Source organism: Oncorhynchus mykiss, chromosome 19 (genome assembly GCF_057628025.1).
Source record: "Oncorhynchus mykiss isolate SJ-2025 chromosome 19, ASM5762802v1, whole genome shotgun sequence".
Taxonomy (NCBI): Eukaryota; Metazoa; Chordata; class Actinopteri; order Salmoniformes; family Salmonidae; genus Oncorhynchus; species Oncorhynchus mykiss.
This window is the reverse complement of record NC_143040.1, coordinates 5440978-5455000: the sequence shown is the minus strand read 5'-3', so window position 1 is coordinate 5455000 and position 14023 is coordinate 5440978. Positions and strand designations below refer to the sequence as shown.

The following is a 14023-nucleotide window of genomic DNA, read 5'->3' as shown; positions in this document are numbered from 1 at the left end:
TCCCTCCCTCTCTCTCTCCCTCCCCTCTCTCTCCCTCCCCTCCCTCTCTCTTTCCTCCCCTCTCTCGCTCTCACTCCCCCCTCTCTCTCTCCTCCCCTCTCTCTCTCTCTCTCTCCCTCACTCTCTCTCTCTCTCCCTCCTTCTCTCTCTCTCTCTCTCTCTCTCCCTCCCTCCCCTCCCCTCCTCTCTCTGCCCCACCCTCCTCTCCCTCCCTCCCCTCCCTCTCTCTCCCTCCCCTCCCTCCCTTCCCTCTCTCTCTCCAGCACCGTCCTAAAGGTTCAGAAGACATCTATAAGGAGATAGACAGTATAACGACTACACGCTACAGTGTAGGTGGTCTCAGCCCGTACTCTCACTATGACTTCCGGGTGGCGGCGGTCAACACCATTGGTAGAGGTCCAGCCAGCGATTCTGTAGAGGCCAGAACAGCAGAACAGGCTCCGTCGTCACCACCACGACAGGTATTGAAGATGCTGATCAATCAATTCAATCGCTCATGTACAGTGCCTTGCGAAAGTATTCGGCCCCCTTGAACTTTGCGACCTTTTGCCACATTTCAGGCTTCAAACATAAAGATATAAAACTGTATTTTTTTGTGAAGAATCAACAACAAGTGGGACACAATCATGAAGTGGAACGACATTTATTGGATATTTCAAACTTTTTTAACAAATCAAAAACTGAAAAATTGGGCGTGCAAAATTATTCAGCCCCTTTACTTTCAGTGCAGCAAACTCTCTCCAGAAGTTCAGTGAGGATCTCTGAATGATCCAATGTTGACCTAAATGACTAATGATGATAAATACAATCCACCTGTGTGTAATCAAGTCTCCGTATAAATGCACCTGCACTGTGATAGCTCAGAGGTCCGTTAAAAGTGCAGAGAGCATCATGAAGAACAAGGAACACACCAGGCAGGTCCGAGATACTGTTGTGAAGAAGTTTAAAGCCGGATTTGGATACAAAAATATTTCCCAAGCTTTAAACATCCCAAGGAGCACTGTGCAAGCGATAATATTGAAATGGAAGGAGTATCAGACCACTGCAAATCTACCAAGACCTGGCCGTCCCTCTAAACTTTCAGCTCATACAAGGAGAAGACTGATCAGAGATGCAGCCAAGAGGCCCATGATCACTCTGGATGAACTGCAGAGATCTACAGCTGAAGTGGGAGACTCTGTCCATAGGACAACAATCAGTCGTATATTGCACAAATCTGGCCTTTATGGAAGAGTGGCAAGAAGAAAGCCATTTCTTAAAGATATCCATAAAAAGTGTTGTTTAAAGTTTGCCACAAGCCACCTGGGAGACACACCAAACATGTGGAAGAAGGTGCTCTGGTCAGATAAAACCAAAATTGAACTTTTTGGCAACAATGCAAAACGTTATGTTTGGCGTAAAAGCAAAACAGCTGAACACACCATCCCCACTGTCAAACATGGTGGTGGCAGCATCATGGTTTGGGCCTGCTTTTCTTCAGCAGGGACAGGGAAGATGGTTAAAATTGATGGGAAGATGGATGGAGCCAAATACAGGACCATTCTGGAAGAAAACCTGATGGAGTCTGCAAAAGACCTGAGACTGGGACGGAGATTTGTCTTCCAACAAGACAATGATCCAAAACATAAAGCAAAATCTACAATGGAATGGTTCAATAATAAACATATCCAGGTGTTAGAATGGCCAAGTCAAAGTCCAGACCTGAATCCAATCGAGAATCTGTGGAAAGAACTGAAAACTGCTGTTCACAAATGCTCTCCATCCAACCTCACTGAGCTCGAGCTGTTTTGCAAGGATGAATGGGAAAAAATGTCAGTCTCTCGATGTGCAAAACTGATAGAGACATACCCCAAGCGACTTACAGCTGTAATCGCAGCAAAAGGTGGCGTTACAAAGTATTAACTTAAGGGGGCTGAATAATTTTGCACGCCCAATTTTTCAGTTTTTGAATTGTTTAAAAAGTTTGAAATATCCAATAAATGTTGTTCCACTTCATGATTGTGTCCCACTTGTTGTTGATTCTTCACAAAAAAATACAGTTTTATATCTTTATGTTTGAAGCCTGAAATGTGGCAAAAGGTCGCAAAGTTCAAGGGGGCCGAATACTTTCGCAAGGCACTGTATTTGTATTCATTAATCAGCTGTCATAACAGCAGCCGAACAGGCTGTCGTATCACTACAACAGGTTAGAGGATGTTGATCTATCATAACAACAGTAGAACAATCCTCTCCCAAACCCCCATGACAGGTTAGTAGATCAGTCCTCTCTCTAACCCCTATGACAGGTTAGTGGAACAGTCCTCTTCTTAACCCCCATGACAGGTTAGTAGATCAGTCCTCTCCTTAACCTCCATGACAGGTTAGTAGATCAGTCCTCTCTCTAACCCCCATGACAGGTTAGTAGATCAGTCCTCTCCTTAACCTCCATGACAGGTTAGTAGATCAGTCCTCTCCCTAACCCCCATCTCTCTCATTTTTCCTGTTCATAATGTGTCTGCTATCTTCATGTTGTTTCTGTTCATAATGTGTCTGCTATCTTCATGTTGTTTCTGTTCATAATGTGTCTGCTATCTTCATGTTGTTTCTGTTCATAATGTGTCTGCTATCTTCATGTTGTTTCTGTTCATAATGTGTCTGCTATCTTCATGTTGTTTCTGTTCATAATGTGTCTGCTATCTTCATGTTGTTTCTGTTCATAATGTGTCTGCTATCTTCATGTTGTTTCTGTTCATAATGTGTCTGCTATCGTCATGTTGTTTCTGTTCATAATGTGTCTGCTATCTTCATGTTGTTTCTGTTCATAATGTGTCTGCTATCTTCATGTTGTTTCTGTTCATAATGTGTCTGCTATCTTCATGTTGTTTCTGTTCATAATGTGTCTGCTATCGTCATGTTGTTTCTGTTCATAATGTGTCTGCTATCTTCATGTTGTTTCTGTTCATAATGTGTCTGCTATCTTCATGTTGTTTCTGTTCATAATGTGTCTGCTATCTTCATGTTGTTTCTGTTCATAATGTGTCTGCTATCGTCATGTTGTTTCTGTTCATAATGTGTCTGCTATCTTCATGTTGTTTCTGTTCATAATGTGTCTGCTATCTTCATGTTGTTTCTGTTCATAATGTGTCTGCTATCTTCATGTTGTTTCTGTTCATAATGTGTCTGCTATCTTCATGTTGTTTCTGTTCATAATGTGTCTGCTATCTTCATGTTGTTTCTGTTCATAATGTGTCTGCTATCTTCATGTTGTTTCTGTTCATAATGTGTCTGCTATCGTCATGTTGTTTCTGTTCATAATGTGTCTGCTATCTTCATGTTGTTTCTGTTCATAATGTGTCTGCTATCTTCATGTTGTTTCTGTTCATAATGTGTCTGCTATCTTCATGTTGTTTCTGTTCATAATGTGTCTGCTATCGTCATGTTGTTTCTGTTCATAATGTGTCTGCTATCTTCATGTTGTTTCTGTTCATAATGTGTCTGCTATCTTCATGTTGTTTCTGTTCATAATGTGTCTGCTATCTTCATGTTGTTTCTGTTCATAATGTGTCTGCTATCGTCATGTTGTTTCTGTTCATAATGTGTCTGCTATCTTCATGTTGTTTCTGTTCATAATGTGTCTGCTATCTTCATGTTGTTTCTGTTCATAATGTGTCTGCTATCTTCATGTTGTTTCTGTTCATAATGTGTCTGCTATCTTCATGTTGTTTCTGTTCATAATGTGTCTGCTATCTTCATGTTGTTTCTGTTCATAATGTGTCTGCTATCTTCATGTTGTTTCTGGTTCATAATGTGTCTGCTATCTTCATGTTGTTTCTGTTCATAATGTGTCTGCTATCTTCATGTTGTTTCTGTTCATAATGTGTCTGCTATCTTCATGTTGTTTCTGTTCATAATGTGTCTGCTATCTTCATGTTGTTTCTGTTCATAATGTGTCTGCTATCGTCATGTTGTTTCTGTTCATAATGTGTCTGCTATCGTCATGTTGTTTCTGTTCATAATGTGTCTGCTATCTTCATGTTGTTTCTGTTCATAATGTGTCTGCTATCTTCATGTTGTTTCTGTTCATAATGTGTCTGCTATCTTCATGTTGTTTCTGTTCATAATGTGTCTGCTATCTTCATGTTGTTTCTGTTCATAATGTGTCTGCTATCGTCATGTTGTTTCTGTTCATAATGTGTCTGCTATCTTCATGTTGTTTCTGTTCATAATGTGTCTGCTATCTTCATGTTGTTTCTGTTCATAATGTGTCTGCTATCTTCATGTTGTTTCTGTTCATAATGTGTCTGCTATCTTCATGTTGTTTCTGTTCATAATGTGTCTGCTATCTTCATGTTGTTTCTGTTCATAATGTGTCTGCTATCTTCATGTTGTTTCTGTTCATAATGTGTCTGCTATCTTCATGTTGTTTCTGTTCATAATGTGTCTGCTATCTTCATGTTGTTTCTGTTCATAATGTGTCTGCTATCTTCATGTTGTTTCTGTTCATAATGTGTCTGCTATCTTCATGATGTTTCTGTTCATAATGTGTCTGCTATCTTCATGTTGTTTCTGTTCATAATGTGTCTGCTATCTTCATGTTTTTATTTTTTAATCAGCACAACATCAGGCTCTGGAGCTGCAGTTTTCCTTCCCCAGTGTTGTCCCTGTCTCTTTTTTAATGTCAGGGTTATTTTAGGGACGCTTTTCCAGCATTGCGGAGGATGTTGTAGGATATATCCTACCCAGGAAAGTGTGTTGAGATGTTACGGGTTTGATGTGGTTTGAATTCGAGTCTTGAGGTCGTATGCTGTGTGTTTTGCAAGTGAATCTTTTTAAATAAAGTTTGATTTGACTTGTTGCACACACACACACACACACACAGAGAGAGAGAGAGAGAGAGAGAGAGAGAGAGAGAGAGAGAGAGAGAGAGAGAGACATCCTAAACAGAACAGTGGCATTAGAGTTGAATAATCTAGTGATCACTGTGGAATTCTGTTTTGCTTGTTTGTCATTGGTCCAGGTCAGAGGTCGTATGCTGAGTACCACCACAGCTATAATCCACTGGGATGGACCTGAGGAGGCTAACGGGCAGGTGGTGGGATACAGAGTCTACTATACAGACGACAACACACTGCAAGTCAACCAGGTAAGTGGTGTGTGTGTGTGTGGGGGGGGGGTTCTGTGTGTGTGTCCATATCTACGTTATTTACCCCTTCCTCTCCTCTCTCTATACCTCTCTCTCCACCCTCCTCCTCTTGCTCTCTCTCTCCACCCTCCTCTCTCTCTCTCTCTCTCTCTCCACCCTCCTCCTCTCTCTCTCTCTCCCCACCCTCCTCCTCTTGCTCTCTCTCTCCACCCTCTTGCTCTCTCTCTCCACCCTCCTCCTCTTGCTCTCTCTCTCCACCCTCCTCTCTCTCTCTCTCTCTCTCTCCACCCTCCTCCTCTCTCTCTCTCTCTCCCCACCCTCCTCCTCTTGCTCTCTCTCTCCACCCTCTTGCTCTCTCTCTCCACCCTCCTCCTCTCTCGCTCTCTCTCCACCCTCCTTCTCTCGCTCTCTCTCCACCCTCCTACTCTCACTCTCTCTCCACCCTCCTCCTCTTGCTCTCTCTCCACCCTCCTCTCTCTCTCTCTCCACCCTCCTCCTCTCTCTCTCTTCACCCTCCTCCTCTCTCTCTCCACCCTCCTCCTCTCTCTCTCTCCACCCTCCTCCTCTCTCTCTCTCCACCCTCCTCCTCCTCTCTCTCTCTCTCTCTCCACCCTCCTCTCCACCCTCTCTCTCTCTCTCTCTCTCTCTCTGTCTCTCTCTCTCTCCACCCTCCTCCTCCTCTCTCTCTCTCTCTCTCCACCCTCCTCTCTCTCTCTCCACCCTCCTCCTCTCGCCCCCCCAGTGGGAGAAGCTGATGGTTCGTGGTGTGAACTTCATCACCATCCAGAGTCTGACCCCTAATAAGACCTATTACATCAGAGTCCTGGCCTTCACCTCTGTAGGAGACGGGCCTCTCTCCCAGGACCTGCAGATCATAGCCAAGACTGGAGGTACAGGGGGGGGCTGGTGTGTGTCCGGGGGGGGGGGTGATGCAGTCAATGAAGTAGCCAGCTACAGTACGTAAGGGTTAGTAGTCTGCTATTTGGCTGGCAGCTGGTTCACTGTGTGTCTCCTGTGGGTCTTCTACTGTAGTTGGTTTCTGACATAATGTAGTCCTTCACTCTACAGGGTTCCTGACATACTGTAGTCCTTCACTCTACAGGGTTCCTGACATACTGTTGTCCTTCACTCTACAGGGTTCCTGACATACTGTAGTCCTTCACTCTACAGGGTTTCTGACAGAGTCCTTCACTCTACAGGGTTCCTGACATAGTCCTTCACTCTACAGGGTTTCTGACATACTGTAGTCCTTCACTCTACAGGGTTTCTGACATAGTCCTTCACTCTACAGGGTTCCTGACATAGTCCTTCACTCTACAGGGTTTCTGACATACTGTAGTCCTTCACTCTACAGGGTTTCTGACATAGTCCTTCACTCTACAGGGTTCCTGACATAGTCCTTCACTCTACAGGGTTCCTGACATAGTCCTTCACTCTGCAGGGTTCCTGACGTAGTCCTTCACTCTACAGGGTTCCTGACATAGTCCTTCACTCTACAGGGTTTCTGACAGAGTCCTTCACTCTACAGGGTTCCTGACAGAGTCCTTCACTCTACAGGGTTCCTGACATACTGTAGTCCTTCACTCTACAGGGTTCCTGACATAGTCCTTCACTCTACAGGGTTCCTGACATACTGTAGTCCTTCACTCTACAGGGTTCCTGACATACTGTTGTCCTTCACTCTACAGGGTTCCTGACATAGTCCTTCACTCTACAGGGTTTCTGACAGAGTCCTTCACTCTACAGGGTTTCTGACATACTGTAGTCCTTCACTCTACAGGGTTTCTGACAGAGTCCTTCACTCTACAGGGTTCCTGACATAGTCCTTCACTCTGCAGGGTTCCTGACATAGTCCTTCACTCTACAGGGTTTCTGACATACTGTAGTCCTTCACTCTACAGGGTTCCTGACATAGTCCTTCACTCTACAGGGTTCCTGACATACTGTAGTCCTTCACTCTACAGGGTTTCTGACATAGTCCTTCACTCTACAGGGTTCCTGACATAGTCCTTCACTCTACAGGGTTTCTGTTCTTTTACCCATCGTTCATTGTTTTCTGTGTGCATTTACTTATTTCATTAGACTTTTTTACTGTAAAGTTTGTTGTGTTAAATGCACTTTAAATAAAGTTATATTTTTTTGTATTTGATACAATGGTGTATTGTGGGTAATGTAATCCCTCTCTCTCCAGTGGTGTATTGTGGGCAACGCAGTCCCTCTATCTCCAGCAGTGTATTGTGGGTAATGTAGTCCCTCTCTCACCAGTTGTGTATTGTGGGTAATGTAGTCCCCATCTCTCCAGTAGTGTATTGTGGGTAGTGTAGTCCCTCTCTCACCAGTAGTGTATTATGGGTAATGTAGTCCCACTCTCTCCAGTAGTGTATTGTGGGTAATGTAGTATATCCTCTCTCCCAGTTCCGTCCCAGCCATCAGACTTCAAAGGAGAGGCCAAGTCAGAGACCAGTATATTGCTGTCATGGGTAGCTCCTCCACAGAGTGGGCCTGAAAACCTGATCACTGGATATGAACTGGTATACAGGAGGTCTGGTGACAACGAAGAGGTAAGAGATATATTTGTAAATGAGTTAAACCCCCGTTTCTTAAACCCATAGAGCTCAGTTGCTTTTCACAAAGTCTCAATATACTTTCATCTTTACAATCCCTTGAGGCCTTTCTGTGGTGATTTATAAACTCAGCAAAAAAAAGAAATGGCCCTTTTTCAGGACCCTGTCTTTCAAAGATCAATCGTAAAAATCCAAATAACTTCACAGATCTTCATTGTAAAGGGTTTAAACACGGTTTCCCAGTGCTTGTTCAGTGACCCATAAACAATTAATGAACCATAAACAATTAACCTGTGGAATGGTCGTAAAGACACTAACAGCTTACAGACAAATTAAGGTCACAGTTATGAAAACTTAGGACACTAAAGAGGCCTTTCTACTGACTCTGAAAAACACCAAAAGAAAGATGCCCAGGTTCCCTGCTCATCTGCGTGAACGTGCCTTAGGCATGCTGCAAGGAGGCATGAGGACTGCAGATGTGGCCAGGGTAATAAATTGCAATGTCCGTATTGTGAGACGCCTAAGACAGAGCTACAGGGAGACAGGATGGACAGCTGGTCGTCCTCGCAGTGGCAGACCACGTGTAACAACACCTGCACAGGATCCGAACATCACACCTGCGGGACAGGTACAGGATGTATCACACCAGGAACGCACAATCCCTCCATCGGTGATCAGACTGTCCGCAATAGGCTGAGAGAGGCTGGACTGAGGGCTTGTAGGCCTGACATCACTGGCAACAACGTCGCCTATGGGCACAAACCCACCGTCGCTGGACCAGACAGGACTGGCAAAAAGTGCTCTTCACCGGGTGATGGTCGGATTCCCATTTATCATCGAAGGAATGAGCGTTATAACGAGGCCAGTCCTCTTGAGCAGATCGATTTGGAGGTGGAGGGTCTGTCATGGTCTGGGGCGGTGTGTCACAGCATCATCGGACTGAGCTTGTTGTCATTGCAGGCAATCTCAATGCTGTGCGTTACAAGGGAAGACATCCTCCTCTCTCATCATTGCAGCATGCCTCATGTGGACCCTTCCTGCAGGCTCATCCTGACATGATCCTCCAGCATGACAATGCCACCAGCCATACTGCTCGTTCTGTGTGGGATTTCCTGCAAGACAGGAATGTCAGTGTTCTGCCATGGCCAGCGAAGAGCCCGGATCTCAATCCTATTGAGCATGTCTGGGGCCTGTTGGATCGGAGGGTGAGGGCTAGGGCCATTCCCCCCAGAAATGTCCGGGAACTTGCAGGTGCCTTGGTGGAAGAGTGGGGTAATCTCACAGCAAGAACTGGCAAATCTGGTGCAGTCCATGAGGAGGAGATGCACTGCAGTACTTAATGCAGCTGGTGGCCACACCAGATACTGACTGTTACTTTGATTTTGACCCCTTATCCCTCTGTCTACCTGCTACAGCGTCCACCTTAACCATCTGTCTACCTGTTACACCTTCCACCTTAACCCTCTGTCTACCTGCTACACCTTCCACCTTAACCCTCTGTCTACCTGATACAGCTTAGACCTTAACCCTCTGTCTAACTGCTACACCTTCCACCTTAACCCTGTCTACCTGCTACAGCTTAGACCTTAAATCTCTGTCTACCTGTTACACCTTCCACCTTAACCCTCTGTCTACCTGCTGCACCTTCCACCTTAACCCTCTGTCTACCTGTTACACCTTCCACCTTAACCCTCTGTCTACCTGCTACACCTTCCACCTTAACCCTCTACTTGCTACAGCTTCCACCTTAACCCTCTGTCTACCTGCTACACCTTCCACCTTATCCCTCTGTCTACCTGTTACACATTCCACCTTAACCCTCTGTCTACCCGCTACACCTTCCACCTTAACCCTCTGTCTACCTGCTACACCTTCCACCTTATCCCTCTGTCTACCTGTTACACATTCCACCTTAACCCTCTGTCTACCTGTTACAGCTTAGACCTTAACCCTCTGTCTACCTGCTACACCTTCCACCTTATCCCTCTGTCTACATGTTACACCTTCCACCTTAACCCTCTGTCTACCTGCTACAGCTTCCACCTTAACCCTCTGTCTACCTGCTACACCTTCCACCTTATCCCTCTGTCTACCTGTTACACCTTCCACCTTAACCCTATGTCTACCTGTTACAGCTTAGACCTTAACCCTCTGTCTACCTGTTACACCTTCCACCTTAACCCTCTGTCTACCTGTTACACATTCCACCGTAACCCTCTGTCTACCTGTTACACATTCCACCTCAACCCTCTGTCTACCTGCTACACCTTCCACCTTAACCCTCTGTCTACCTGTTACAACTTAGACCTTAACCCTCTGTCTACCTGCTACACCTTCCACCTTATCCCTCTGTCTACATGTTACACCTTCCACCTTAACCCTCTGTCTACCTGTTACAGCTTAGACCTTAACCCTCTGTCTACCTGTTACACCTTCCACCTTAACCCTCTGTCTACCTGCTACACCTTCCACCTTAACCCTCTGTCTACCTGCTACACCTTCCACCTTAACCCTCTGTCTACCTGTTACACATTCCACCTTAACCCTCTGTCTACCTGTTACACATTCCACCTTAACCCACTGTCTACCTGCTACACCTTCCACCTTAACCCTCTGTCTACCTGTTACAACTTAGACCTTAACCCTAACCTTAACTATCTCTATCTCACTCTCTCCTTCATCTCTCTCCTCCATCTCTCTCTCTTCCATCTCTCTCTCTCTCTCTCTCTCTCTCTCTCTCTCTCTCTCTCTCTCTCTCTCTCCTCCATCTCTCTCTCTCTCTTTTTCTCCTCTCTCTCTCTCCTCCATCTCTCTCTTTTTCTCTCTCTCTCTCTCCTCCATCTCTCTCTCTCTCTCCTCCATCTCTCTCTCTCCTCCATCTCTCTCTCTCTCTCTCCTCCATCTCTTTCTCTCTCTTTTTCTCTCTCTCTCTTTTTTTCTCTCTCTTTCTAGAAGAAGCTGAATTTTGACCCCGCCTCCTCCTACCTTATAAAGAATTTGAAGCCATTCTCCTCCTACACCTTCCAGCTGGCAGCACGTAGCAAGCACGGCATCGGAGCGTATACCAACGAGGTTACCACAGATACACCACAGACACGTATGTCCCTAGCTACACTACTACTACTGCTGGTACTGCTCTACCAGAGGTAGAATCTGGATTAAACACAACTCATTATGTCATCTATCAGATACTATAGGGACCAGAGGTAGAATCTGGATTAAACAGACCTCTAGTGTCATCTATCAGATACTAGAGGGACCAGAGGTAGAATCTGGATTAAACACAACTCATTATGTCATCTATCAGATACTATAGGGACCAGAGGTAGAATCTGGATTAAACAGACCTCTAGTGTCATCTATCAGATACTAGAGGGACCAGAGGTAGAATCTGGATTAAACACAACTCATTATGTCATCTATCAGATACTATAGGGACCAGAGGTAGAATCTGGATTAAACACAACTCATTATGTCATCTATCAGATACTATAGGGACCAGAGGTAGAATCTGGATTAAACACAACTCATTATGTCATCTATCAGATACTATAGGGACCAGAGGTAGAATCTGGATTAAACAGACCTCTAGTGTCATCTATCAGATACTCTGAGGACCAGAGTTGTAATCTGGATTAAACACAACTCATTATGTCATCTATCAGATACTATAGGGACCAGAGTTATAATCTGGATTAAACAGACCTCTAGTGTCATCTATCAGATACTCTGAGGACCAGAGTTGTAATCTGGATTAAACACAACTCATTATGTCATCTATCAGATACTAGAGGGACCAGAGGTAGAATCTGGATTAAACACAACCCGTTATGTCATCTATCAGATACTATAGGGACCAGAGTTATAATCTGGATTAAACACAACTCATTATGTCATCTATCAGATACTAGAGGGACCAGAGGTATAATCTGGATTAAACACAACTCATTATGTCATCTATCAGATACTAGAGGGACCAGAGGTATAATCTGGATTAAACACAACTCATTATGTCATCTATCAGATACTCTGAGGACCAGCATTATAATCTGGATTAAACAGACCTCTAGTGTCATCTATCAGCTACTCTGAGGACCAGAGTTGTAATCTGGATTAAACAGACCTCTAGTGTCATCTATCAGATACTCTGAGGACCAGAATTGTAATCTGGATTAAACAGACCTCATATGTCATGGAATCACAAAATACAATTTGTGGAGAATAAGATCAACAGAATAAGATGACTTTATACAGTGAAACAATAGGTCAATATTTACAATTTATTCTTTAGACGTATATCTTTGTTTTTTTCAAACTTCCACGAGTCTGAAGTCTGTCAGTCAGCTAGGGCTACAGTCAAGGTAAGGTGATCACACAAAGTAGTTCAGCAGTTAGAGATGTGAAGTGGATCAGTCTGGGGAGAAGCACTGAGACTGATAGAATGGGTTGGAGTGAGACTCGAGTCAAGGTAGGTTACGTGTTACACGTTGTCCCAGAGACTCAGTCCAGTGTCCTTTTCTGTTGTTTCCTCCTTTACAACTCGTCGTTCTTCTTCACTCCTTTTCAGTTGACAACATTTTCTATCCAAACAGATTTTGAATAGAGAGGGTTGTTAAATTACAATAACTTTCCCAAACTTTCCCCAAACCAGGATATCTGGACATTACCTGGACATTTTGGGAAAGTTACCTACATTTTGCAACCCTGGATTTGGCGTTTTGCACCTGTGTTTGTCTTCTGGTCGTTTGTCTTTCTAGAAAACATCGGTTCTAGACTTTTATTTTCATTTTGTGTTTTTTTTTGTCCCCTTTTTTTTCTTTTCTGTCACCATCTTCCACTAAACACCTCACCAACCAATCACATCCACCAAACAACCCGTACTTCCTCAAACCTGGCCAATCAGAACCCTCGGCCCCTCCGCAGGAGGTCACATGCTCCAGCCCCAACTCCACCAGCATCCTGGTAAGTTGGGCTCCGCCCCTGGCGGAATTCCAGAACGGAATCATAACGGGATATTCCATCCAGTATTCTGTCACGGAACGGGACAACAGGACGTCCCAGCAAGTCAGCCGAATTCCACCGGGAAGCTCTCCGTACCTTCTGGAAAACCTGGAGAAATGGACCGAGTATGGAATCACGGTCAGAGCCCTGACGGAAGCCGGAGAAGGACCAGAGAGTCTACAACTACTAGTACGCACCGAAGAAGATGGTATGTCCCTTTCCCCTGCCTGTTGGTACTAAACACCCCTATCCTTGGTGAAAATGGTTCGCCCCACTAACAATGCCACCACCTGAGAACCTCTAGCCGGTAGGGTGCATCCCAAACGGCATCCTATTCCCAGCAACCCTAGCTGTGTTTTCTCCTTGACCTTCATTCTAAGAAAGAAACCTCCCCTGGCTATACCTCCCCTGGCTATACCTCTACACAATCATTTCATTCTAAAATCCTTCCTCTTTTCTTCTCTCTTCTCTCCCTGTACCAGAGGGGGGTTGATGCAGTGTATCCCACTGACAATGCCCTTTTGAACAATAATAGACAGCCCTGCGGGTGTGTCACTAAATACCCCTACATGAGGGGAATAATAGTACGCTCCATTAACCATGCGCCCCTGTGAACTGCTGCTGAACCCTATGGCTTAAACCATCTCTGTAAAAGGGGGGGGGGGGGGAATTCCACCTAGCCCTCAGTCTTTCCTTTCAACCCTGACTCGTCATGCTGAAGTTAACTTTACCTCTACAGAGCTGAACCTTTTTCTTGGTATGTGTTTGTATTGTACCTTCCTCTGTATAACTGAGGTTATATGATGTTCTGGGAACCACAGCCCCTTAGGATTCCTTGTATCGTCTGATCTCCCCTCTCTATTTTCCATTCACTCTCGCTCTCTGAAGGTCAGGCCAGTTTTTCAGGCCGTCTTTAGGTGCTTTTTTGGTGCTTTCATCTCGTATATATTTATCGACATTTTGAACAGAACTCCAAAAAGCTTTCAACCCACCAACCTATCCTACCTCCAAACGCTCACCTCCCCCGGAGTATCTAAACCATCTAAGAGCCACCACAACTTTTTGAACCCTGACCCTTGACCTCGACCTATCCCACAATGCATTTCCAGTTCCCAGTGGTCCTCCGCGCGACGTGGCGTCGGAGGCGGTGAACTCGTCAGCAGTCAGGGTGGTGTGGCGGGCACCGGCCGTGGAGCGGCAACATGGTCAGGTCAGAGGTTACCAGGTCCACTACATGAAGATGAACTATGGAGAACCCGCTGGACCCAACCTCATCAAGGATATACTCCTAGACGACTCACAGGTAACAATGGAAGACAACTCAGACAGGTTGAAT

The 14023-nt window shown here is 44.9% G+C and overlaps 1 protein-coding gene across 6 annotated transcripts in view; it reads left to right on the top strand.

Annotated features, from left to right (window-relative positions):
- LOC110519864 (receptor-type tyrosine-protein phosphatase delta) overlaps positions 1-14023 on the top strand; it is a 275027-nt gene that overhangs the window by 161261 nt on the left and 99743 nt on the right. For 3 of the 6 annotated variants that reach the window (XR_016488744.1, XM_090209954.1, XM_090209952.1), the window contains exons 10-14: positions 264-461; positions 4997-5122; positions 5865-6012; positions 7538-7683; positions 10639-10783. Coding sequence is in view for 5 of the 6 variants with exons in the window: in XM_090209954.1 (XP_090066080.1) it covers positions 264-461; positions 4997-5122; positions 5865-6012; positions 7538-7683; positions 10639-10783 (763 nt within the window). In the remaining variant the exon portion in view is untranslated. Of the gene's footprint in view, positions 1-263; positions 462-4996; positions 5123-5864; positions 6013-7537; positions 7684-10638; positions 10784-12589; positions 12896-13796; positions 13991-14023 lie in introns of all 6 variants that reach the window. The other 3 variants (XM_090209951.1, XM_090209950.1, XM_090209953.1) reach the window with 2 other exon arrangements.